The sequence below is a fragment of the Euleptes europaea genome, chromosome 1 (genome assembly GCF_029931775.1).
Source record: "Euleptes europaea isolate rEulEur1 chromosome 1, rEulEur1.hap1, whole genome shotgun sequence".
Classification (NCBI taxonomy): Eukaryota; Metazoa; Chordata; class Lepidosauria; order Squamata; family Sphaerodactylidae; genus Euleptes; species Euleptes europaea.
The window spans coordinates 129,369,699-129,396,862 of NC_079312.1; the positions used below are offsets into that span (position 1 = coordinate 129,369,699).

The following is a 27,164-nucleotide window of genomic DNA, read 5'->3' on the forward strand; positions in this document are numbered from 1 at the left end:
CCAGTCACAGTTCTCAGAACTCTCTCAGATTCCTACCTCACAAGGTGCCTGTTGGGGGAAGGGGAGGCGATTGTAAGCCGCTTTGAGACTCAAAGGTAGAGAAAAAGCGGGGTATAAAAACCAACTCTTCTTCTTCTTCCTTTGGTCTGCTCGTAACCTTAGGATGGTTTAATGAATATCCTTTTAGGCTGCTGCTGAATGCTGTGGTCCTTGCTTGTTCCAATACTGAGATCTATTCTGCTTTTGTTTTTATGATTTTACTGTATTATTTTTACTTTGCAAGTCATACCCTTTTAATACTTTTTAAAAAATCCAGCTTAATGAAGAGTTGTAGAGAACTCAAAAACTCACACACTGTTCTGTGTCATTAGGTTGGTTCTAATGAAAAGTATTACAAATGGATTGTGTTCTTGGTTGTGAATTTTGCTTTTGGACCAGCACAGTTATAAACAACCTCTTACAACTAGGGAAGTTACCCCATGCTTGCTCCTCTTCAATTTGCTTGAGATGATGCTGGTATAGCTGGCACTGTACATTTGTTAAAAACTTTTTTGCTCATCAGATAATCTATGTCACTAGCCAATGTTGCCTGATAACATGACAAAGAACACACATAGCACTGAACAAGCCTCTCATAGAAGATCAACATTATCAAGATGTGTCCTTATAATCAACATTATCAAGATGTGTCCTTATAATTCTCTAGTCATTCACCTTTATGTGCTTCAAATTATATTTTGATCAACACTATCATTTCTAATAGGTGTTGGAAGCATTAAAGGCCACAAGTAAACACAGAATTAAGGCCACTTAAGCCTCTTTATTTCAATGGGCTTAAGTGCGTACACTCTATGCCAGGTTGTGCTTAAGTGAATATTTCTTGTATTTTCAACAATCAGCATTTTATCTGGTTACAAAACAACAGCTATCATTCTTTTCCTCGACTAATTGTTCATGTAGCCCCACTCCACTACCTGTCTAATAAAATAGACACTGGCTTGTTTTGGGGAAACATGCTCCAGTCCTGGAAAAGGAATTTGAGGAGAAAAATGCATAATGAAAAACAATTAACAAAGTAAAACATTTAAAATGTTTATACTACAGAGTACAGTGATTTGGAATATAGCTATACATTTTAATAATGCAGGTTTTGATTTTTAACCAACCTATGCCACACTTTGGCACAAGAAGCTCCCTCAACTGTATTCCTTCACGGCGTCCTTGGAAAGTGCAGTCTCTAAAGATTTCTAAATATGCAGACTTATGCTGAAACAGTTGATCAGCTTAGATCTCCCTGCCCACACCTGTCACATAGAGTCTGAACTCCCCACTTGTCCCGCGCCCAGGCTAGCCCCGGGCGCGGGACTGCCCGGCAGCGCACTTACCGGGCAGGAGGAGGCGAAGCCGGATGGGGAAAAGGGGGCAGGGCCGACAGTGCCACAGCCCGCGGGAGCCCCGGGAGAACTGCCGGCCTGGCCGGGAGGGCTGGGGCCGAGCGACTCGGCAACGCCGCCCGGTATTGGCAGGGTTTGCAGGGCGACGCCTCCGCCGGCCCAGGCGCTGGGGCGAAGTCCCCCGGCAGAGGAGGAGCCGGGCGGGGAAGGGCCGGAGGGGCGAAGGGACGGGAGCGGGAGCGGCAGAGCACGAGAAACCGATCAGCTGGGGCGGGGCCGCAGCCCTCCTGAGGGGGAGGGCGGATGGACGGAGCTGCCAGGGGCTGATTGGTGGAGCCCCTGTCAGACAGGAGGGGAGGTGGGAAAGGGGTGGAACCCCAGAGGGCCTGGCTGGCTATATGACGGGGAGGGGGTGGAAGGCCAGGGAGGAAGCGGTGTCGGGCGTCCCTGGAGCTGGTGTGGCTCAGAGGAGCAGGAACGGACCGTGGGCTGAAGAGGAGGAAAGGAAATCCTCTCAGGAGGCCCATTCTGAGGCCAAAGGAAGCCCTCTCCAAGTCAAGCCGGCCAGGCCGCGGGGCTAAGAGGCGGGGCCCGAGGGGACGGATCCTCACACCACTTGAGAGTTCTGAAAAACATTAGACTACCAGACCTGCAACAGTAGTCTACACTTTTGAGAAACCTTTTTACTCCTCGGTACAAAGCCTATGAAACAGAGTAACAGGACCTAGGTGAACACTACTTCAGATGTAGGAGAAATGAACTGTGCATTCTTTGACTTCACAAGGTGCATTCAGCCTGGAAGACTCCCATCCAATTGCCATGTAGAATGGCTACTTTTTTGTGTGTGTCACTAGGGCAGGAAAGATACCAGTTTCTCACACCCCAGGGCCATTTTTACACTTGATCTTAGCCAAAAGGCCATTTTATGAGTTCCAGCAAGATGGTCCTCATTTCCATTGCTGGCTAACCACATCTTTTCAGTAATACTTGACAGAAATGTATATGATTGCGAAAAATATGCAGTAAACACTGTATGAGAGTTTGATGCAGTCATGGCTTCCTTGACACATGTGTGCAAACGCTTTATTCTTTTATACAGGATTAAATAACTGGTATATGACTTGAGCTCTGCCATATCAGCAGGGAAGATTTCATTTAATCTCTAAGGCAGTCTTTGCTCTCTCCAGATCAAAGTACTTTGGGGGAGAGTATGCATTTGCTTAGAGCCAGATGGAATAGCTGCAATAAAAACTGTCTCTCTGGAAAAGCTTCATTCAACTAGCCTTGCCCTCTGCACAAGTGCCACTGGGGTTAAACAGTGATAATAGCCATGCCAATTAGCATTAATATAGAAGGAAGGCAGACTGCCATCAGAGACTTGTACAATCCTAAGCAGGTCTACTCAGAATCCTACTCAGGTCTGTTCAGTGGGGCTTACTCCCAGGAAACTGTCCGTAGGATTGCAACGTTAGATAGCAATGTTAAAATAGAATGAAAGAAATGTTATGCAGATGTAACTAGATCACATGATGCTTGCTGCAAGAAGAGCTCATGTTACATCAAAGCATCCTGGGACAAAGCAGTAGTGGTTTCTGGAAATATTCAAGCCAGCCGTAACCTGGATCTACCTCTACAACACATACGGTAGGTCCCTTCTAGAGCAAATGTAAAGCACAACAATTCATAGATTAGAAAATTAAGATTAATTTTAGGCGGTGTACACTTCTGAGCCCCATGGTGTAGAGTGGTAATCTGCAGTATTGCAGTCAAAAGCTCTGCTCACCACCTGAGTTCGATTCCGACAGGAGTGTTTCAGGTAGCCGGCTCAAGGTTGACTCAGCCTTCCATCCTTCCAAGGTCGGTAAAATGAGCACCTACCTTGCTGGGGGTAAAGGGAAGGTGACTGGGCAATGGCAAACCACCCTGTAAACAAAGTCTGCCTAGTAAACATCAGGATGTGACGTCACCCCATGGGTCAGGAATGATCCGGTGCTTGCACAGGGGACTACCTTTACCTTTACACTACCAGGTACAGGCTCAATAGAACCTCAACTGGATATGGTCATCCTAGTGGACCTTTTACCACTTTGCTTATGAGGGTTACACGGCCGCCAACCATTTGGTAACAGGCAGATCAAGAGCACCAGTGGGTTCTATATGGTCAAAGGGAGAACAGTCATTGTCGTCGTCGCCGCCTCTGTCCCAGCAGCCCTTGGTGCAACCTGAAATCTCATTTTCAGTTTAAGATACCCTGTTCTTTACAAACCTATCCCTTCTCCTCCTGTTTCTTGCCTCATAGCATGAGTAGACCAATAATTGTTTAACAGCAAATCATGCAATATGCTCCTGTTGTTAGTCCCCCTCCCCAAAACACATACTCAGTGCAGTCCACCTGACATCAACCGGTCTTTTCTGTTGCAGCTTCCATTTTGTGGAATGGGCTCCCTGAGGAGATGAGGGATGTGCCATATCTATAAATGCTCAAGAGGCACTGCAGGAGTTTTTATTTATTTATTTACTTCATTTGTACCCTGCCTTTCTCTCCAGTGGGGACCCAAGGTGCTTTACATCATTCTCCTCTCCTCAATTTTATCCTCACAGCAACCTTGTGAGGTAGATTACGCTGAGTGTGTGTGACTGGCCCAAGGTCACCCAGCGAGCTTCCATGGCACAAGTGGGGATTCGAACCCAGGTCCCCTAGATACTAACCCAACACTCTTAACCACTATACCACACTGGCTTTCTTGCCAGGGTTTTTAGTGAGGTATAGACAAGAGGTATCTTTTAGAGGATAGGGGATTCTTTGAGGATTTGCTTTGTACATTTTAAATTGAGTTTTATAAACTGCCTGAAAAATCAGGATATAAATATTTTAATAAATAAACAATAAGGTTGGTACTATTCGCCCAGAATGACTTTGCTTCCACCAAACACTTGTTTCATAATACATACTGAAAATGAGCAGCACCAGCATCTATTTCTGGTGCCATTTCTATGCATAGCAAACATCAGCTATCACCCAGTGATGGCAGGAGATATCCCTAAGAACAATGAGAAAGATGTGGTGAAGCTATTGGCTGTTGTCTGTACGGGCATGCAAGCTCCACTCAGATAGCACCGAACAGAGAGACAGAAGGCCAAGAAAAATGCACACCCAGCAAGCCATGTGTTTCAGATCTGGTGCTTTCTGGTTATATTGTGAATCTAAAGAGATCTGATCGGCTCAGGATTACCTTCTCATCAGACAGGCAAAGTTCTACTTCCTCAGTATTTTCATATGTGTCAGGCTGGGGTGACATTGTCTCTTTCTAAAGAGAATTGGTAAATGCTTGTGAGCCCTCATTTTGTTCTCTGCACTAGCATGCTTCCAACTGGGATAATCTCCATTAAACCATCTGTGCTCCCGTCTTCGCTCAGCCTGTACATGCTGGGCTCCCTGTAGCATCTGCAAACCTGTAAACATGGATACCAGGCCCCTGTCCTGATTAGCTAGTAAGCCCCAGCCCAGACCCTAATAGAACAGATGCACCAGACTGCCTCAAACAGAACAAAGCTATGCCAGAGAAAGCACCTTCTGCAATGCTTTCTTCTGCAATCATCTTCTCTATCTTGGGAGCTTCAGCCATTTCCTGGCTATGCCCTGAAGGAAGCAGACTGACAGAATGAGAGAGAGCAGAGGTGATGTTTGCAATTATTGAGCTACATCTGGGATCAGACCCCTTGAACGGCTATCTGCTGCTACAATTAAAAATAATTTCACGGGCATTTCAATCTCTTCTAGCAACCTAAAATCTATAATCCACTGCTAATCAACCACAAGAGTAAGACCATACGGAACGAGTGAAGCGCAGTACACTGAATGTTAAATCCTGTCCACCTATACCTGAGATTACATAGGAAATCTTTTGAGATTTCTGAGATGCATTTTGACAAGATTGCAAAGCAAACCTCTATGAGTTGTGTCCAGAAAATGGCTCAAAATAACTGTCTCATGTCACCTTGGTTTTAGAAATCTAATTAGAACAGCCATTAAGCAACATCTACTACGTTTAGTTACTTATTTACTTGATTTACACGCCACCTTTCTACCCAATGGAGACCCAAAGCGGCTTACCTTGTTCTCCTCTCCTCCATTTATGTGTGTGTTAACATTCCAGATGCAACTGGGTTCAGGAAGCATTTAAAATGAGCGTAGGATAGTTGAGAGTAAGAAGGTGAGAGTATTAGTAATCAGAAATGTTTTGATATTGCGTGCATCCTGTGCTTCCATTTTCCTCAGTAACAAAGCAAAAATAAAAGTTATTTGCTGTAGCCTTGAATTTATTTAGAACATTTATGTCAACTCTTTCAAACAAAAGCTCAGAGCAGCTAGCACCACCACTAAAAATCAAACAAGACTGACTTTTATGAACCCAACCACAAAGCCTACCTACCTTGCTACCTACCGCCACACAATGTTCAACTTAGTGCCACTCACATAGCGCTCAGATGTCCAAAGAGCCACCAACAGCAGCATCCAAGTAACTATCAACAAAAGACTTGATGAAATTCCTAGGTCTTCCATGCCATATTGAAGGACAAGAGATTCAGAATGTGCTAGATTTCTTCAAGAATACTGTTTCATAAATGAGGTGCATCCACAGAGAACATTGAAGTTAATCACACTAATGGATGAAAGAATTTGATTTACAGACCTAAGTATGTGCACGGGTCTATATCTGGAGAGGCACACCCTCAGACATGTGGACATGTCCCTCACTCATCACAATCTTCAAAGGTAATAACCAACACCCTGAACTGGACCCGGGAACACACTGGAAGCCTTGCAGTGTCTTCAACAATGGCAATATATGCTCAAATCTACCTGTTTAAGCAAGCAGAAAAGCAGCTGCATTTTGTACCATTTCAGTTTCTGAGACATTTTCAAGGGTGGACCCATGTAGAGGACATGACAGTAATCAGCCCTTGGTGTTATGGTAGCATGGATCATGTGGACAGATAAGCGGAATATAGAATGCAGAATGGTTCCTTAAAGAAGAGTTGGTTTTTATATGCCAACTCTCTCTACCTTTCTTTAAGTAGAATCAAACAGGCTTACAATCTCCTTCCCTTCCTCTCTCCACGACAGACACCTTGTGAGGTAGGTGAGGCTGAGAGAGCTCTGACTAGCCCAAGGTCACCCAGCTGGCTTCATGAAGATGAGTGGAGAAACCAACCCGGTTCACCAGATTAGAGTCCGCCGCTCATGTGGAGGAGTGGGGAATCAATCTGGGTTCTCCAGATTAGAGCCCACTGCTCTTAACCACTACACCATGTCAGAAAGCGGGGGCGGGAGGAGGGGAAGCACTCCATGCCACAGTCTACACCTTTTTCTCAAAGAACAATTGAGGAGCCAATGGTACTCCAAGGTTTTCTACCTGCTGTGAGAAAGACTATTTTAAACTATCTAACAGGAGGAAAATTCCCAATAGAATATCACCTCCAACAACCAGTGCTGTCAGGGTTACCAGGCCAAACAGAATTGCCACCACTGCCAGCATATCCTCTAGCTGGTTTACAACCCCCCCCCCCACTAATAATGCACATATCTTACTTTCAAAACCCATCTGCTTCCCCAAAATAATGAACACAGAATTGAGCATAAAATGGTATAACAGGGGGAGGAGGGAGAAGATTGATTTGAGCATCAACAACATGGTTTCCCATTACCTATTTATTTTGCCAGACTGTACTTTCAAAGGTGATTTACAAGAGAAATGATATAACACTGAAATTTCTGCAGGACGAAGGTTAATGTAAGCCCAGTAGACGGTGTGCAGACAATGCAGCCACACTTGGATGTGCTGGAGTCTGCAGAGCCATATTAAAAATGCTGCACAGGAAGGCAACTCATCAGAGAGCAGCTTAATCTGTCTAAATATTCTCATTACGTAGATGGCATTCTACTTTTATTCATGAAGCACAGGAACAGAGACTGTTTCCAAAGGACTTTTGGGACATTAAATCAGGAAATAGAGCTTTATGTCAGGCACTATCTCCGCCCCTTTCCCAGCCCCAAGATGCCACGTTTAAAAGTTATTATTTCAACGGAGAGGAAGTAAACAAAACACAAAGGAGACAGGAAGGCTTTTCCAAGAAACTGTTATATTTAAGATGAAAAATGCTCAATTAAACCCAGTACTGTCACAAAAATTTTTAAAAAAAAGAACTGGAAAGAAAAAGAAAGAACTGGGCAAAAAAGACGAAAATACCTTTTAATTTTTTTTGTTACCTGTACAGCCATAAACTAAGGTGTATGAATTCAAATATGTATCACAATTGGTAGAAGTGAAAGTTTAATGTTTTCTGATTCTTAAGAGAGAGTTTGTTTGTAAATCAAAGTATTACAAAGAATTCAAATATTACTGTTTCTGAAGAAGCTTGCACAATTTTAAAAGCATGGGATCAGGGCCAGTTCCAGGTTTTGAGGGCCCTGGGTAGACAGGGCCCGGAGGCTGCGACCTGCCCATCCCCTCCATATCTTCTCACCCCCATCTGTGTGCCTCCCTCCTTCTCCCACTGCCCATGCTCACTTGGCTTGCACCGCCTGCACACCCTTTCCCCCACTGCACTGGCTGGTGAGTGCTGCTGCCGTGGCCACCAGAAGTGCCACCTCTGTGTGCCACACAGGTTTCCCTAGTGATGCTGGGCAGCTGTGAGCATGGGTGGCAGAGCACTTCAAGCAAACAGATGGGGAAGGGCATGTAGACAGCAGTGGGCCCCACCAGGAGCCCTGGGCCCTGGCAGCTGCCCCATCTCAGGGTATGCTGACAGCAGCCCTGTATGGGATCCACTCTCTCTTTGACCAACATTCTAACCATACTTGCTAAGAATTCCCTTTGTACCCAACAGGACATCCAAGTAACATCAGATTGGAAATCTTCATTCCTCCCCAAAAACTAGCTTGCCTTAGAGGTTCTATTTCAGCCATGCAGAGTGCTCCAATATTATCAGAAGAAAAAAGAAGTGGGGAAACCCTAGAGTTTAGGAAACAAGTTATTTGCTTTTTGGAAAAGGGCCTGAAGAACCAAGATGATTCTTATTTTTATATAAATATTTTTATTAGTTTTCAGTGTTAATTAGAGATACAGAAAAAAAGAAAAGGAAAAGGGAAAAATCCATCAGATAAACCATCAGTTAATCGTTCATCAAACAGCATTGCGTAGAAAATATATATATATGTATATATATGTATGTATAGTTGTACCCCTTTATAAAGTTCAAATTACCCTCACTTATTAACATAATATATTTGGTCGTCCACTTAGCTTTCATATTGTTCATAAGATTTTATTGTTATTTCTTGATTTTGATATATTCATAGAAGGAATTCCATTTATCTTTGTTTGGTCTTTGAGTGTCTTTTTGTAATATTTCTGTCAGGTGTGCCATAGTTATAAATTCGTACGCTTTGTCAATCCAGGTTTCGATTTTTGGTATTTTATCTGTTTTCCACAGTGATGCTAACACTATTCTTGCCACTGTGATTAAGTATTTTAATATGATCTTGGTCTTTACTGCATTCGTCTGGTGTTTTGCTCAGGAGGAATATGATCCTAAACTATTCCTCCTGAAGAACCAAGATGATTCTGTGCAAAGGTCTAGAATGTAAACAAAGTAATATGTACATAAAAACAACAGAAATCAAGCAGAATTTTAGAGGATTACAACGGAATTCGAGGCCCCTTTTGTATACCTTCATTCATTCAGTTTCTGTACAAAATTGCCTCAATCCAGATGATAACACAACAAGCTCTGTGGGTTCAGTTCACTTCCAAGTTCCCTCTCTTTAGAGGCAACTGTTCAACCCACCGAACAAGGTGCTCCCCCAAAAACCTGTACAAAACTTCAGAAGCAGAATACCATGAGCAGTTGTCAAAAAATTAGAAATTATTTCAAGCATTTAAATGAGATTCCTAGCTTTGCAGTCAAATTCTTTATGAGTTTAAGCAATATCCCTCTGCATGAGAAAAAAGTATTACCAACGGCACAGCATCCAGTGGGCATGGTGGGGTGGTTGCCCCAGAGCCTAGCAACCCTAGGGATTCACCAGCATGGTGCAGCTGCCACAAGCATTTCCTGAGCACTGCTGTTGTACCAGATTTATGTGTGCAACCTTCTCCCTAACAGGAGCAGAAGCTTGGAAGTATGTCTGCACCCCCATTCAGCAACGACTGAGTGTTCTGTGAATGCAGCTCTGGCTGCCTCAGGGCAGCAGCAAGGCCTGGTGGACAAACGTAAGCAGTTCTTGGCAACTCAGGCCAATGACCAAGCCAGGACCCCAGCCCCAAGTTAGGCTACTTAGAGGTAGCCCAGCTTGCAGAGGAAAAACATCACTACCCAGGAAAAGGTAAAATCTGACGTTTCATTCTGTATATGGTATAAAATATACTGAATACTTCCACAGTGTGTTGACAGCATTTACATTTTACCAAAGTTTCATGGGGGCAGGGAAGGTAGGACTGGGTATGCACACTTTTAAAACAACATATTTGCTTGGTGCACATGCAAAAGGAGAGTAAGTTCAACAATGTGCCTTCTCTAGGTTCCAAAAAATCCTAACTAGCAGGATCAGCAGTTCTAGCTGCCTCAAGAAGGTCTCTAGAGACTAGAGGCAGCATATAAATTTTCTAAATAAACAAACTATGCCACTGATTATTACTAATACCGCTGCAACTACTAAAGACCAATAACTATATATTTTGCTAGTAATTTTAAACTATAACCTAGTCTCTTGTCCCTCCATTTTTCAGCTCACAGCACTTCTGTCCAGTCCTCTGTGGCCTCCTCCCTCTCAGTTCTGAAGCTATCCCACCTTCCAGTTCAATGAAGCAGACATCCCTTCCGGCTGGAGGTTCACTCATGCTCAATGGTAACAGTTTAGCAAATTAAATACCCATGGTCAAGGGGCATCCAGCTTTCAAACAAACATATGATCCCTTCTTTTACATGCCTAACTCAGCAAATAATTAAAAAAAAAAAACCTAGCGACAACAGAATTGCCTGAAGACAAGACAGATTAAGGCTGATCAAAATAGTTTTCACCCACTTTTTAAACTGCTAAATGTGTGCAGAGGAGTATTGCAGATGCTATACACAGAACATGGAAGCTATCTGTATGGCAGGGCTAAAATTAGCAACAAAAAACAGTACTCAACTCTGACCAAGTCACAGAGACAGAGAATTAATACTGCTACAGACCTGCCATGAAAATACTGCCTTCAAATAATAATTTTTAAAAAGCCAAGCAAATACAAGTGTCATGGAATATGCCCGTTCAGAGTTGCAAATCTAATACTTGCACATAGCTGGTAGGTTTTTTTAAAAAAAAAAAATCTTTGGCTAATGACAATTATCTTTATGAGTTATAAGTGCAATATCTGGGAGATGCAGGCAGTAATTAATGCATGTCTGCCTTTCCTGATGAGTTCCTTCTGGTGAGTCAAAGAGTTATTGAAATTCAGTGAGGAAATCTTCAATCATGCAGAAATTTTGAAGAAACAGGCCTCAGATGCAGTTTAATAAAGCAATAATATTTCTTTTAAATAATTAACCAGACGGTGACATTTGCTAATATTCCTGAGGCCTCGCTCCTGCTTCAGCATTATTACTAAAAAACAATAATAAAGTGTGCTACTCAGGGAAACGGTCCAACCAGCACACAAGCCCCCACTTTCCTCCTCCAAGGTGAGCAGCCTCAAATGAAAACTGGATATTGCTCCAGGTAATTTCCAGCCCGCCACCCAATTTTGTTTACCTTCAACTGCAAGATTGATTTTTCATCTTTGATTCTTGTTCTGGAGTTCTCCGCTTGGTTTTTACATTCAGAAAAAAAAAAACCTTTCCCATTTCTTACCCCAAATCCTTTGCTCTTGAATGGTATCTTGTAACTGCTACATATGCCTATGCAGGTTTCTCACACGGATGCTCCAGAGCACCCAGTTGCTATACAGACATGCAGGTCAGAGAAAATCCTAATACTCACTGGAATGCTAGTGAAACAAGACCAACAGAGTCGAACTGCTTTCTTAATGGGTGGGAAGCAACTGGTTGGAAACCTGCCGAACATACAAGGTTCAGCCTTATTTAAACAGCTGAAGTATTCAACACTAAAGTCATCTCAGCACACACACTGCGGATAACAAGGCAAGAATTAAGTGAGCCGTATCTCAAGATGCATTCTAACATAAACGTCCATGGCTTTATGAGACCCTCATGACTTTACCCAACACGGGGGGGACGGGGACTGATTATTACAGCACTCAGGAAGAGCGGCACGACGGAAAGAAAAGTGGGAAAGCTATCAGCAAGTAACTAAATAAAACAAATAAGACACCATACCTCCATATGCACTTTGAATCTACTCCAAACGAACTACCCAATGAGGTTAGAATAGGAGCAGCCATGTCACATTACCTTTGATTGCTCAGTACACTGATGCAAGTATTCATTTATGGTTAGGTGGACTACAGATGGCTGTTCAGTACAAGTGAGTCAAACAGTGCTCTCCTAAGCATTGTTAGACCCTTTTAAGTCCACTGAAGTCAATGTGCTTACAAGGGTGTAACTTTGCTTAGGATAGCACCTAAATCACATGATTTGCTGATTTTCTGCAAAAGCTGGAGAAGGGGAAGGAAAGACAGCAAGGGCAGAATAACTTAGAATTAAGCGCAGAGTGCGTAAGAATCACTTTAGAAACAGTTACTCAGAAAAGAATGTAAAATTCAGCCAGAAATCTTAGCTGTGGACACTCACCAAATAAATTCTGTAAGCATCAATCCGTTTGATTGGGCCCCAGCACTTGTCTGTATCATTATACTTTGAGCCATCTTCAACACTATATGAATTATTGCCACTCACACTGCTGATGAGGAGAACAAAAGTAGGCTATAATTAATCCACCTCTAGAAACTTTAAGAGCCTTCTCTAAGTCACCACTATCACACAGAAGAAAGGCTCATGGAGAAAAACAGGAGAACAAAATACACCAAGCACCATTATATCCTTCCAGAAAACTGTTTTAGGTATCATAAAGAAACATGCTGTTTGGCTCTGACATCATTAAATAGTTGCAAATAACAGAACTGACAATAAAAATCTGTACATTCAGACCGTCACCAAATTAAAAAACATCTTACTTGATTAATTGCATGAATTAATTGATTAAATCTGCATTATCTGCAAGAGAACAAACAATTCTAAAGAAAAGGTTTGTTTTATTTTTAGATGATGTCCACACATATCACATTAGAACCAGTCTTAGAAGAGGTATTCTCTCCTGGGTGGGAGAGAAGGGGGAATCCTTCTTCTTCAGTAGTACCTGTTTTTCATGTTTTAAAAGTAATTCTATTTTTCAAAATCTAGAGCTAATCAATTGATTTAATTGGTTGATAAACACTGCAGCTCCACAAAAATAAAGAACATAAGAAAGGCCCTGCTGGATCAGACCAAGGCCCATCAAGTCCAGAAGTCTGCTCACACAGTGGCCAACCAGGTGCCTCTAGGAAGCCACAAACAGGACGAGTGCAGCAGCACCATCCTGCCTGTGTTCCACTGCACCCAAAATAATAGGCAGGCTCCTCTGATACTAGAGAGAATAGGTATGCAGCATGACTAGTATCCATTCTAACTAATAGCCATGAATACACCTCTCCTTCATGAATATGTCCATTCCCTTCTTAAAGCCCTCCAAGCTGGCAGCCATCACCACATCCTGGGGCAGGGAGTTCCACAATTTAACTATTCGTTGTGTGAAAAAATACTTCCCTTTTATCTGTTTTGAATCTCTCACCCTCCAGCGTTAGCAGATGACCCCGTGTTCTAGTATTATGGGAGAGGGAGAAAAACTTCTCCCTGTCCACTCTCTCCAAACCATGCATAATTTTATAGACCTCTATCATGTCTCCCCTCATCCGCCTTCTTTCCAAGCTAAACAGCCCTAAGCGTCTTAATCGCTCCCCATAGGACAGTTGCTCTAGTCCCCTAATCATTTTGGTTGTTCTTTTCTGCACCTTCTCAAGCTCTGTAATATTTTTTTTTTAGGTGTGACCACCAGAACTGTACACAGTATTCCAAGTGTGGTCTCACCATAGATTTGTACAAGGGCAGTATGATATCAGAAGTTTTATTCTCTATTCCTAAAGCAACTCTGAATGTCTATTAATGAGCATTCGAGAGAACACTTAAATGCAGCTCAGCCATCTGTCTGAGCCACCTAAGCTGAAGGAACTACTGCATCCAGCATTTCAGCAAGAGACTGATGCTTAAAAAAACTAAACCCTGTAAACAAAAGCACACTCACCAGGTCACCTGCATAAGAGAAACTGGGACTGCAGCTGCATAGATTGCCAGATCACCATAGAGGTAGATGATTATGCAGAAATAGAACAAGTTGACTCCCACTGTAAAGAAAGAAATGTTAAAAGCAGGTTTGAGTTAAGTCAGTCTATTGCTGCCCTGTCACTTTACAAACCAAAGCTTGTGTTGGAGCCTTTTGGATATTTTACATGTTTCTTATTCAGTCTTGTGTTGGTGAATGATGCTTTCTTAAAGTCTGTAGTGCTTGAACATTTCTAACCAAAGGGCCCAAAATGTTACATAGAACAGACTGATCTACAAACAATGGAGTTCAGCTTCACTGTAAAAGATCTGGTGGTATAACTAAACTCCAGACAATTTTCCATACTGCTTCAAACAACTCAAAAGCTGTGTTGTAATTGCTACATACCGGTACTTGATATAGCAAGCTGTTTCTCTAGAGGCAGTCACGATGTGAAACCTCCAGACTGGGAAGGGGTGTCTGTGAGAACACATGACCAGTAGGTTTCTAGGTTCTACTGTTGAAAAGAATGTGCGATACACAACTGACCAGTTTGCATTGGTGACATCTGACCTGCACCATCTTGATTTTATTAAAACATTTATATCCCACCTTTCCTCTTGGTTCAAGGCAGCTTACAATAATAGTTAAAACATCCCCAGCTAAAACCAAAGGTAAAATAGCAAACCCAAATCCCTACCCCCTACTCCCTTTAAAAGAGGCCTGTGGTTCAAACCCCCTCAAAAGCCCTGTCAAACAGGCAGGCCTTGCAGCGCCTCCTAAAAATGTCCAGGGAGCCCCGCTCCCACTTCTTCAGGAAGCCCATTCCATAGCACCAGAGCCACGATGGAAAAGGCATGGGCTCTGGTCGTTGCCAGATAGGACACCCTAAATGGTGAGATAGCCAACAGATGGCTGCCTGATGACCAGCATTGACGCACAGGGACATATGGAAGGAAATGGTCCTTCAAACATGTGGGCCCCAAGTTGTGAAGGGCTTTAAAGGTCATAACCAGAACCCTGAATTGAAACAGACTGGCAGCCAATGTAGCTGTTTCAAAACGGGTAACATGTGTTCCCGGCAGTTAGTCCCTGACAACAGTCAGGCCACTGCATTCGAGACCAGTTGTAGTTTCCAGGTTATCTTGAAAGGCAGCCCCATGTAGAGCGTGTTGCATTAATCCAACCGGGATTGGATTACTACAACACGCTCTACATGTAACCAGTTCTGTTGAGTCTAGGTAATGAGAAAGTCAGCAGGCTAGATGCAGCTGACAGAAGGCACTCCTGTCCTCCATGCCAACCTACTTTTCAAACAGTAAGGCAGGGTTCCTGACCATCCCCAAGTTTTTAACCTGCTCTGAAAAAGCAAACATCACTCCATCTAGGACAAGTGGATTCAGTCTCTCCTTCCTGATCAGCATTACCTCTGTCTTGTCTGGATTCAGCTTATGTTTATTCTGCCTTAGCCACCTGACCACAGCCTCAAAGCACTGGTTCACAACCAAGACGGACGCATCTGGAGGCTGGGTGTCATCTGCATATTGATGAAACCCAACCCCAAAGCTCTGGGCAATCTATTCTGTGGACTCATATACATATTAAAGAGCATGGGTGAGCGAAAAGAACCCTGCGGCATCCCACAAAATCATTGCCATTCAACTAATTTTGATCTTTGGTGAAGACTCTCTGTGCCTGGTAATACAGAAAAGAGTGAAACCACCATGTCAAAGAGCTCCCCAACCTGTCTCCACCAGTTGGAGGCTGCTTTGGTTTGGTCAAAAGTTTTCCAAAAGACAAAACCTTGAACTCCAGGCTTTCGCCCCAAGTCCAAGGAGTAGCTGCCACCAGCCCTTTCAAAAGGTTGAGCTCCAGGGGGAAGATAAGGGCAATCCTCTCCCAACTCACTCCAAAATTAAGTGCAACGCTTACCCTGCAAGGGAAAGGCCTGCCAGGGAAAGATTACACTCCTAAAAATGTCTTAGGTTTTTGGTAGGTGGTTTTTACACTCCAACAAGGCACTTAGAGTTTAGGCTAGAAATCCCAAAATCACAGACACAAGCCATTTAAAGGCTAACAATTTATTTATAAGATTCAAGCTGGTTTACAGGAAAGAAAAGTCATGAAGTGTTAAGCAAGAAAATAATAAACTATTTAGCTTAGCTAATTAATACATTCAAAAGCCTTTTTGGTTCAAAAGGATTGGCAAAGGTTTCTTGCATCAGGTTTATAGTTACCAACTTCCCAAAGATGCTTCCAGTATTCAAGAGTTTCAAAAGGTTGTCCAAAGGATTCTCCAAGCAGGTCAGCTTGACCAGAGTTTCCCCGTAGGGCCAAAATCAAATGGGTTGTGATGCAGCCAGCACAGCCTTCCTGCTGTGCACCCCAAAGCGTGCATAGTTTTCTCAAGGGTTGGTTTGTCCTTATATTCGTTTTCTCAGTGGCATGAGCTCATAGAGGCCAATTGAGAAAACGCAAGCACTTAGCTATTAATTAATCGCTTGGTCAGAATTGCTGACTCACTCAGAGATGTGTTCAGGTGAGGAAGCCTGCAGAACTACCTGCACCTGGACATTGTCATGATGGCTGACCATTTAATTACCATGGCAATGCACGGCCTTGCATTCCAAAAAGGGGAGAGGTTAACTAGCACCAGCTGGGGCTTACTCCCTCCACAGAAGCAGTTTTCAAAAGGAAACTTATTTTTCTGGTCTAAAATCCCAATAACACAAAATTCATAGGCCTCCCAGGCCTGAACCAAAGAAATAACACACTCCAAGAAATTGAGAGGCCTCAACTTCTTGACATCCTTCCCTTTATTCCAGGTGAAATTAGGGGTACCTTAATTTTACCTAAAAGCTCTAATCTACCATGACTGAGTAAATGTTAAAACCATATATCACTCTGTTCTAAAACCTCAATAACACAAAATTCATAGGCCTCCCAGGCCTGAACCAAAGAAATAACACACTCCAAGAAATTGAGAGGCCTCAACTTCTTGACACACCAAAGGGCCTTAATACCAACTCCATATTCAAGCCGATGGAGAAGAATGGAGTGGTCAAACTATCAAAGGCCGCTGAGAGGTTCAACAGTATCAGCAGGGAAGACTGTCCCCTGTCCAACTGTAAATGAAGCCCGGCACCAGTTTAACTGGAGCTTTCTCAGTACCAAACCCGGCCTGAAACCATACTGAAATGTGTTTTACAACTTATGGAAACTCTGGGAGATGCAATAGCGTATGCTGAAATCATAACTAATCAAAGGGCACAATTTTTGGCTTCAAGTTGCTATGCTGCAAGAGGGTGTGGGAAAAACAGCATCACAACAGCAGTGAGACCTTACTCATTTCACCAGGGTTAATAATCACAGCCAATTTAGTTGCCACGGCTATGCATTCTGAGGGCAGCCCAATTTTCCCAAAATGACTCAACAGCATATTCATGTGTTTTTAACAGAAGAGTGCAAGTAATTAGTTCTTTCTACTACAGTGGCTCGAATCATGCACCTATACCAGACCAGAGCTTTATAGTTCAATTGGCTATAAAAGAAGTATCTGGGTAGGAAATAAAACTGTTGATGAGGTGTGGGTCCCATCACTTTCTTTTGTTCTTAGGACTGCAGAAATGAGCGTGCTTTGACCACAGCAGCCCAAAGCATTTGATTCAGAGATAGAGTCTGGTTAAGTCTAAGATCAGCTTTCTATTTTAAGGCCCCTTATTCTTGGGAAATTGCAACTTCAGCTGTTTAGCCAGTCTTGCTGCTCTTCTGTAAGAACATCTTAGTCCCCTTCTTTGTTACTTGTTCAGGTCAGGCTGATCTTCAGAAACAGCAAGGATTTCACGTGAGAGTACCGCTTGCCAACTTCCATCCTCTCCTCCTACAGACAGACGTTAGTTTCAGGACTGCTTTATAAACTGCCGCTGACCCTCACTGATCAATACTTTCATTACAGGACACAAAACAGGAAGATCAATTACTTCCTGCAAGAAAGGTACATGATGTATGTGCCTAGAATCCATTATTACAATAAATGACTCCCAGATCCCCAGCAGAGAGCGCCCAACTATCCCTCAGACTAGGGGTCCTCCACATGAAATGGCAAGCAGTCTTTTGTTGCCCGTTACAGTTAAGACTGCAAATCTGCTCCCTGAAGCGAGAAGTCAAGTTGCAAGCAGATGATTTACCCACAGCTTAACATCTAAGATTGCAGACCTAAACCATGTCGGATATGTTAAGAGTCAAGGGAAACAAGCTAGAAACACAGTGAAAATGAGGATTTTAGTTTTTAACAGGCCAATAACTCTCAGCATAATCTATAACAGAGTCCCAACTGTCCTTCATCAAAACCTTAAATGCTGAAAGTACTATGCTCTGAGTGTAATATGTACATTTTTTGTCCCTAATAGGAAACTGGCCAGGTGGGCACAATGTTAACATACAAACTGAGCTGGCACAGTTACATTCTGTTGCGGGGAGCCTGGCTGGAAAGCATTGCAAAAGGGATGCTCTGAAGGTCAAATGGTGCAAAATGAAGTGGGCAGATGTGAGAAAAATGGGGGATGAGGTTAGATATAGTTTTCTTTTTTCTTTTTTTTTCTTTTATTTTGTATTTTAGGGGTACAGAAGGGAAAAAAAGGAAGGGGAAAAAATAAATCATGAGTATATAAAAACATCATTAGAATTTCGTTAAAAAATAAGCTCATAGAGTACAACAAATATCAAACAAATATTATACAGTTTATCTAATAAAATGGCATTTTAAAGATAAATATCTTTTATTTGTCAATATATCGTTTTGAAAGAGATATTAACTAGTCAATTGCTTATTTAGAAGACATATAAGTATAAAATAACTCCCATTTTTCATTAAATTGTTCCATGGATTCATTAATCTTTGGATTTAAAATAAAGGTCATTTTTGCCATACTGGCGTAGTCTAAAAGCTTTTCTTTCCATTCTTCAATTTCGGGAATAGACGTTTGTTTCCAAGTCCTTGCCAGAACCGTTCTTGCTGCTGTTGTGGCATATTTAAAAATATCATGAAATTTCAAAGGCAAGTTTGGTGGGACGATACTAAGTAAATAATATTTGGGATCTTGTGGTATCTTCATTTTCAATATCGTCTGGAGTTCTCTGTGAATCTGTTTCCAGTACTGTTGAATTTTAGGGCATGTCCACCAAACATGAAAGTAAGACCCGTCTGTATTTTGACATTTCCAACAAACGCCTTTTTTCCCGGAAGATGTCATATGAGAGAGCATATTTGGGGTCAAATACCATCTATAAAATGTTTTGTACCAGTTTTCTTTAACTTCTTGACACACAGTATACTTTAATTCAGAGGTACAGAGTCTTTCCCAAGATTCCATGTTGATCATTTCGCCAAAGTTTTGCATCCATTTAATCATATTCGTTTTTACTTGTTCTTCTTCTGTATCATACTTTAAAAGAAGTTTGAAAATTTTTCCTAATAGATGGGAATCATTCTTGGTTATTAGCAGTTCAAACTCTGTCAATTTTCGAAATGGCCGAGGATGTAAGCAATCTTTCTTCAGATTAGACCTCAATTGGAGATAAGTTAGCCAGTTTAATTTTTGAAATTTTTTTTGAAGTTCAGTTAAGCTCTTGATTTCACCTGTTGGCTCTATCATATCATTATAAGTAAATTGAACAGCCGGTTTGAGTTTAACGTTGTCATGGTATGCTTCGGTTGGAGACATTATGGATGGTGGAGTTGGACTTATTCTTTTCTTATGCTTCTTCCATACTTTTAGTATAGCCGTCTTGATGTCACAGTCTTGATATTTTGTCCTTGTTAGTGATTGCTGTAGGGTCCCACAAAATTTTATGAAATCCTTGCCCAAGATCCGCTCGTTCTAAAATCAGATGTCTGTGATTAGGATGTTTTATCCATTCTGCAATCCAGGTTAGGCAGGCTGCGTAGTAATATAGTTTAAGATTAGGTAGTGCCAAACCTCCTCTTTTCTTTTCATCTTGTAACACTTTGAATCTAATTCTTGGCTTTTTCGCGGCCCACACGAATCGATTTGTTTTTGCCAATTTTCTATTGTTCTGTCTGGTATACTGATCGGCAGAAATTGAAACAGAAAGTTCAGTCTCGGGAGTACATTCATCTTTATAACCGATATTCTTCCCAGCCAAGAAATATTCATTTTTGACCATAAATTTAGATCTTTTTCTATGTCTCCCCATATTTTCAAATAGTTTGACTTCATAAGTGTCTTATTCTGTGATGATATTCTGACCCCAAGATATTTAATAGACTCCTTCGTTATTTGGCATCCAGTAATTCCTTGTAGATTCACATCTTCATCAGTTGTAGTATTGAAAGTCAAAATTTTTGTCTTTGTTTTATTCAATTTGTAGCCGGAGTATTTAGCAAATTCTCTGATGTGTTGATAGACATATGGTAAAGTTCGTTGAGGGTTTTGACAAATCAATACAACATCATCTGCATAACTTTTAATTTTATGTTCTTCGTTTTGAACAACCAGACCTAAGATTTTAGGGTCGTTTCTTATATAGTTTGAAGGACCTCCATTGATAAGTCGAAAAGAAGTGGAGAAAGTGGGCATCCTTGTCTGGTACCTTTGTTAATATTGAATTCTGTCAAAAGAGATCCATTTATCAATAGACGTGCCTTTTGAACAGAATATATTGCATTGAAAACCGTAAGAAGAGTATTTCCACAATTCATTTGTTGTAGTATTTTAGAAATAAAGTGCCAAGATACGTTATCAAAAGCTTTTTCCGCATCTAAAAAAATCATTGCAGTCTTTAAAGATTTTGACTTTGTATATTTAATTGCACTAAGAACCAATCGTACGTTATCTCTCATAAGTCTCTTTGGTATAAAACCAGTTTGGTCTGGGTGCACCAATTTGTTAATATGTTTTTGAAATCTTTTGGTGATAATAGAAACAAAAATTTTATAATCAATGTTCAACAAAGAGATTGGTCTATATGCCTGAGGAAGATATGGATCGGTGCCTTCCTTTGGTATAAGAGATATATGTGCTTCTTGCCAGGACAGTGGAATTCTTCCATGCTCGATTACCTCATTGTACAGAGATAGTAAGACAGGCGTCAATTGTTGTTCAAAAAGTTTATAATATTGTGGTGTAAATCCATCAGGACCTGGTGCCTTATCCGATTTCAAATTATTTATGGCATCCACAATTTCTTGTGTTGTTATCTTCTGATTAAGACTCTCTTGTTCTTCTGATGATAGTTTAGGTAGATGTGCATCTATCAGATATCTTGCTAGCCCCTGGTCTTGCAAATCATCCTTAACGTACAATTGTTTGTAATAATCAACTAATACTTTTTCAATTTCATTTTGACTGTTGTAAGTTGTTCCATTAACTTTTGTGCCGGTTATCTTTCTTTTCTTCTCTTGTTGTCGAAGTTGACTGGCTAAAAAACGGCCCGGTTTATTTGCTCTTTCAAAAAATCTCTGCTTGGCATATTTCATTTTCATTTTAATCTCTTCCGTTTCTATCAGTTCAATTTGATGTTTAGTCATCTTGATGTCACGAAGAGTAATTTTATCTGGCTTAATTTGAATCTTTTTTTCCAATATTCTTAATTGTTCTTGAAGATCTTTAAGTTTCTTTTGCTTGTCTTTTCTAATCTTGGAGTTCAAAGCTATCATTTCCCCTCTAATGAATGCTTTACTGGCATCCCACACAGTAAAATCTGACATGTCTGGGGTCTTATTTAAAATAAAAAACTCTTCCACATCACGTTTACATTGTTCAAGTATATTTTTTCTCCGCAATATTTGATCGTTTAACCGCCATCTTCTAATTCCAGGTCTTCCTCTCGACACTGTAAGTTCAATTGGATTATGATCTGACAGTATTCTGGGAGCGATCTGTATTCTATCCAAACTTGTTAAAATAGATTTGGAAGTCCAGCACATGTCAATCCTGGAAAATGATCCATGACGGTTTGAGTAAAATGTGAAGTCTTTTGTTTTTGGATTCTTCGTTCTCCATACATCTATTAAGTTAAATTCTTTCATACATTTGAAGACATTCTTCGGTAATTTCCCGGATGTGCTATTGTGGGATTTGTCAATCATTGGATTTATTACCGCATTAAAATCTCCTAGAAGTATAATTTCTCCTTGATGGAAATCTACAAGTTTCTTGAACAATGTTTCAAAAAAAATTTCTTTAGCAGCATTTGGAGCATATATATTTACCAAAGTGAAACAGATTCCATCTAGTCCGAAAAGAGTTAAAATTTGGTAACGTCCATCTGGATCTGCCATGTGAGATTTGACAGTTAAGATTTTTTCATTGATATATGTAACCAAGCCTCTCTTCTTCTCTCCAGCCGAAGCAAAGTAAGGAGTTTCAAGGTGGGTCATGTGTAAAAGTTTCTCATGCTCTCTTTTAATATGAGTTTCTTGAAGGCAAATAATGTCTTTCTTTTTCTTTTTTAAACTGTGGAAAACTCTCTTTCTTTTGTTAGGGGAATTTAGACCGTTGATATTCAATGATAAGATTTGTAACAAATTCATGCTGAAAAAAGAGGAGTCTACAACGCTGTTGCTTGGTCTAGTTTGTCTCCTTCAAATGTCTTCTTGTGTTTACGTAGTTCTCGCTTTTCCAGTGGTATTTTTTTGTCTTTCTGAGTCAGTTGGGAGGTACTGGAAATTGCTTCCAAAGTGTTTCCTGAATCTTTTGGAGATGAGTCTTCTGATGTTCTTAATTCTTCGAGCAACTCTTCAGCTTGTAAACGATTATGGACTGTTCTTTTACCTTGTGGTAAGGAGATCTCTAGAGAGTAAGGAATGAGCCAGCGAAATCTGTATTGTCTTTTTATCAATTCTTGTTTTAGCTCGTTGTACTCTTTCCTTCTGGTTAGGACACTTCCTGGAAGATCAGATAGAATCTGTATTGAGTTTCCCTCCCAAACCAGGGGGTCGTCTCTTTGTGTTCTAAGCAACAAGTCTCTAGTTCTTTTGTGAACAAATCTCACCAATATGTCTCTTGGTTTGTTATACTTAGTTGCATAGGATGAATTTATTCTGTAACAATATTCTAACAGGGTATCATCATCATCAAAGTCGTAGTTTTCGTGAAGCAGTGCTCTATTATCTGATTCCAAACTGGACTTCTCAAATCGTTCTGGAATTCCACGAAATTTGATATTTTTATCTCTAAACTTCACTTCGTGGGCATCAGCTTTAACTGACAAATCTTGAATTATTTTGGATTGTTCTAAAAGTTCTGTTGTGTGTTGTGTTACTGAAGTCTCTATGTCTTCTTGCTTCTGTTTGATTTTAACTATTTCTTGTGAATTGAGTTCAAGCTTCTCTTCCACCTTTGCAATGCTTTGAAGCACCTTCTGTTCTGAGTCTTGGATTGATTTCTGTAAGCAAGTTTTCATGTCCTGTATCATTTCTTGAGTGCGCAAGAAAAAGTCCTGACTTTCTTTAGCCATCCCCGAACTCTTTCCCTGACTTTTCTACTGTAGGTTTAAATTTCGCGACGTCAATCTCTAGTCCTTCTTCTTCAGACTCCTCGAATTCTTCTAAAAATTTCTTTTGTTGTTTACCTTTCAATTTTTGAGATTGTCGGTGCGCAAAGCTTGTAAATCTTTTCCTTATAGTAATTGGAGACCTGAAAGCATATTAACTTCAATTTCATACATATAAAATTATTGTCACTTTAATTCACCCAGCTACACAGTATTAAAAAGTAAATAGTTAATCTAAATATAGCAGTTGGTTCTTGAATAGTCAAATCATTAATTTGTTGAGTTCATTAACTTATTAAATTCTTAAGTTCATTAACTGATTGAATTCGTTAAATTCATTAAATTCTTATAGTAAATCAGTTCACACAGACTATTATTTCGCTTAGAAGGGGAAAAAAGTAAGTTAATTAAATGTTTATCAATAGTCAGTAATCAAAAATATATATGTATAAAAAAAAAATTCCCAACAAATAATTCCAAGGTTCAGTGATTGCCAAAATTATAAAAATTATGTTCCATAAATGAGTGTTATATAAAAGAAAGAAAAAAGAAAGGAAAAAAAAAGGTTGGTCCAGTCTTCAGTTGATTTCTTATATTTGTTAGCCAGTAAGAGTACCAAGTCTAATATAAAAAATAAAAAGTCAGTTAGAAGGGGAATGCAATTCGTCCGGAATCCACTGGAGGGCAGCAAAGTGTTTGTATGAGTTATTCAGTTTGAGGAAACGAAAGTAACTCTCAGTAACGTTGACTCCATTTTGTAGACTCCGCTTAAAGTTTAGGAAGTTTATATTATTTGATATTTATTGTATAGCAACAACCGCAACAGAAGAGAATCACAGTAAGGGGCGCGGAGCTAATCCAACGGGGGGGGGGGTGTGGGAAAAGCCAGAAGCCAAGGTCTGTGCTGATGAATAGTGTTTAATGTTACCGCCGCTGCCGCGCCTCCACGCCACCGCCGCCACCGATGTCCTGGCTCCTACGGCCCGCGCCGGGTCTGTCGGCCCCCCCGCTCCCAGGTGAGCCAGCAGCCCAGAACAGCCGCACAGAGACCGTGATGATTCGTGCCGCACGGTTTGTTACTTGCTTTCAGCCGGCCCCGACTCGAATAGTTCGTCACGGGAGATAATTCCCCCCCCCCTTTCTCCACTCCGGTCGGTTAGACGTCTTCGCTCAACGCAGCCCCTTTTCAAACTTATTTTAGAACCTTAATTTCTGTGTAGTAAAGTCCTGAGCTTATGACGGCTTTCGATCTGTCTTTATATAAAATATTATAAGTCTTTTAAAAAATGGAAGTGGGGGGGGGGAGGGAAAATTTGGACGGAGGGCAGCCATGATCTCGGTAGACTCACCCCCAGTTGCTTCCTTCGTCACCAGACGCTGGGATCAGCATTTTGCTGGCTGTTGGACCCCCGAAAAGACGGGGGGGCTTTATGGAGCGATTCTCCTATTTGGCCCACCTCCCCCAGGCCTGGGGGGGTCTCCTCGGAAGCGATTGAGCACCCGTGAAAGAGATCGCGTCTGGCAAGCTCGGTCTCCGCCCGGAAGTCTAGATATAGTTTTCTGTACACATTTCATGGCCAGCTTCACCTACCAAGGTCATCATTTTGTGTGACACTTAAAAAAAAAAATCAGTTGTTCTGGAAACCTAAAATCTGTCCTCCCCTACTCTAGACAAACTACTACAAGCCGAGTGTCCCTGCAACACCAGTGAATGAATGGAGTAGGAGCAGACAAAACAAGCAGGATGTTCAGCTGGTAAAAACAAATCACGAATGAAAGCAATCAGGTCCGTCCTAGCTGGGTTTGAGGCGTTAAGCATGCTATTCAAATCTGCATAAAGTTACATGACGGTTAGACGACTGTATTCTATTTTGACTACCGATTCAGTAGAGATAATGAAAAAAGGGAGTAAAACAGCAAGGGTATAAATCAGGGGTGGGGAACCTCCAGCCCGCTGGCTGAATCCGGCCCGCGAGACCATTTTATCCAGCCCCTGGCCCGCCTGCCGAGGCCTGAAGCTCCATGGCCCACCTGCCGAGACCAGGAGCTAGCTATTGCTAGCCAGGCCCTTCTCTCGGCGCTTCGGGCTTTGCAGGGAGGCAGGAGAGCATGCGAACAAAACTAAAAGCTGATGTCTCCCTGCTTCCTGTTCCTGGAAAGTTGTTGGGGCACCCGAATCTCCTGCTGCTCTCTCGATCTCATCGCCCTGCCGATGGCCGCACTGCACCCTCCACTGGCTCAGTGGGCTCCTACACAGCCTTCCCCTCACTCTCCCCCGAGGCCAACAGATAAAGTATGTGTGTGCGTGCGCAAAGGCAGGGGAAGCCGCGGAGGTTTCTCCCCCATCGCCACTCGTGTGGCTGGGGGCTGGCTTGCTTGTGTGTGTGTGCGTGCGAAAAGCAGGGGGAAGCCGCGGAGGCTTCTCTCTGATCGCTCCCGGCTGCTCACGTGGCTGGGGGCTGGCTTGCTTGTGTGTGTGTGCGCGCACGCAAAGGCGGGGGAAGCCATGGAGGTTTCTACCCCATTGCTCCAGGCAACTCGTGCTGGGGGCTGGCTGGCTGGCTTGTGTGTGTGTGCACTCGAAGGCGGGGGAAGCCGTGGAGGCTTCACCTCGATCACTCCCGGCTGCTTGCACGGCTGGGGGCTGGCTGGCTTGCTTGTGTGTGTGAGCCCGCACGCAAAGGCGGGGGAAGCCACGGAGGTTTCTCCCCCATTGCTCCAGGTCACTCGTGCTGGGGGCTGGCTGGCTGGCTTGTGTGTGTGTGTGTGTGTGCACTCGAAGGCGGGGGAAGCCGTGGAGGCTTCACCTCGATCACTCCCGGCTGCTTGCACGGCTGGGGGCTGGCTGGCTTGCTTGTGTGTGTGAGCCCGCACGCAAAGGCAGGGGAAGCCGCAGAGGCATCTCCCCGATGGCTCCTGGCCGCTTGCGCAGCCGGGGGCGTGCCTGTGTGTGTGAGAGGGGAAAGATGGGAACCCCGCTCTTTCTTTCTCTCCCTCTCTTTTTTTCCTTCCTTCCCTTCCTTCTTTCCCTCCTTCTCCTTCCTTCTCTGCATAGTTTCTTTAAGTGGTGGCTGGAGACCTGGCAACCCTAGCCTCTCCCCCCCCCCCCCGCTGGGAGATCTACGACTGGTATGGCCCCCGAATGATGTTATAAATATGGAAATGGCCCTTGGCATGAAAAAGGTTCCCCACCCCTGGTATAAATCCTAGTACAGGTTTAACACAAACTGCTTCACATGGTGTTCAGTGCCTTTACAACTTCTGTAGACACCATATGCACATTTAAAATTTTTCTCAAGAAAATCTAGCTGTAAAAGTTGAAGCAAATTATCGGGAGGTGAAAGTCCATGCTGACAGCTTGTGCCTGTGGATGTGTGAAACACACATGGTCTTTTCAGAATTCTACAGCACCAAAGTGTCATTTCCTATATCAAAGGAGAAAGTAGCAAATTTTATCACAAAATTCTTGCTCGGTCATCCTTGACTCAGAAGAGGCATTTCTTACGGACTTTTCAATCTCCTTTTGCAATTACCAAATACTTAGTATTTTATTAAGGCAGTTTACACCCAACGTCCCTTGTCCTGAGTTTCTGTAGTGTGGTATGAGCACCCTCTACTGGATGATGTTACCCATAACAGCAATTAAAACAGGAAGGCATCATGCCTTCTATATGCAACAGTCTAACTTGCACCTCTAACAGGTCACCCGGGACTGAGCATTTAAATAAGGCATTCAGCAGCAGCAGCAGCAGACTATTCCAGCCAGCTAGCTGCCTACACCCGGAGTTTTAGTTCATGTAATTCCTCCAAAAGGCAACCCTTATCAAAAGAGAATATTTATTTTTATTTTGGTTTGAACCTGTAGGACATTTACAGAGCAATCCTGAAGGGGGGGG

The 27,164-nt window shown here is 42.2% G+C and overlaps 1 protein-coding gene across 2 annotated transcripts in view; it reads right to left on the reverse strand.

Moving 5' to 3' along the window:
* The window catches only part of TMEM104 (transmembrane protein 104), a 96,522-nt gene that overhangs the window by 54,379 nt on the left and 14,979 nt on the right, over positions 1 to 27,164 (reverse strand). Inside the window, exons 6-7 of one of the 2 annotated variants that reach the window (XM_056867342.1) lie at positions 13,735 to 13,834; positions 12,189 to 12,294 (exon numbers count right to left, since the gene is read on the reverse strand). In XM_056867342.1, the coding sequence (XP_056723320.1) occupies positions 12,189 to 12,294; positions 13,735 to 13,834 (206 nt within the window). Of the gene's footprint in view, positions 1 to 12,188; positions 12,298 to 13,734; positions 13,835 to 27,164 lie in introns of both variants that reach the window. The other variant, XM_056867341.1, reaches the window with a different exon arrangement.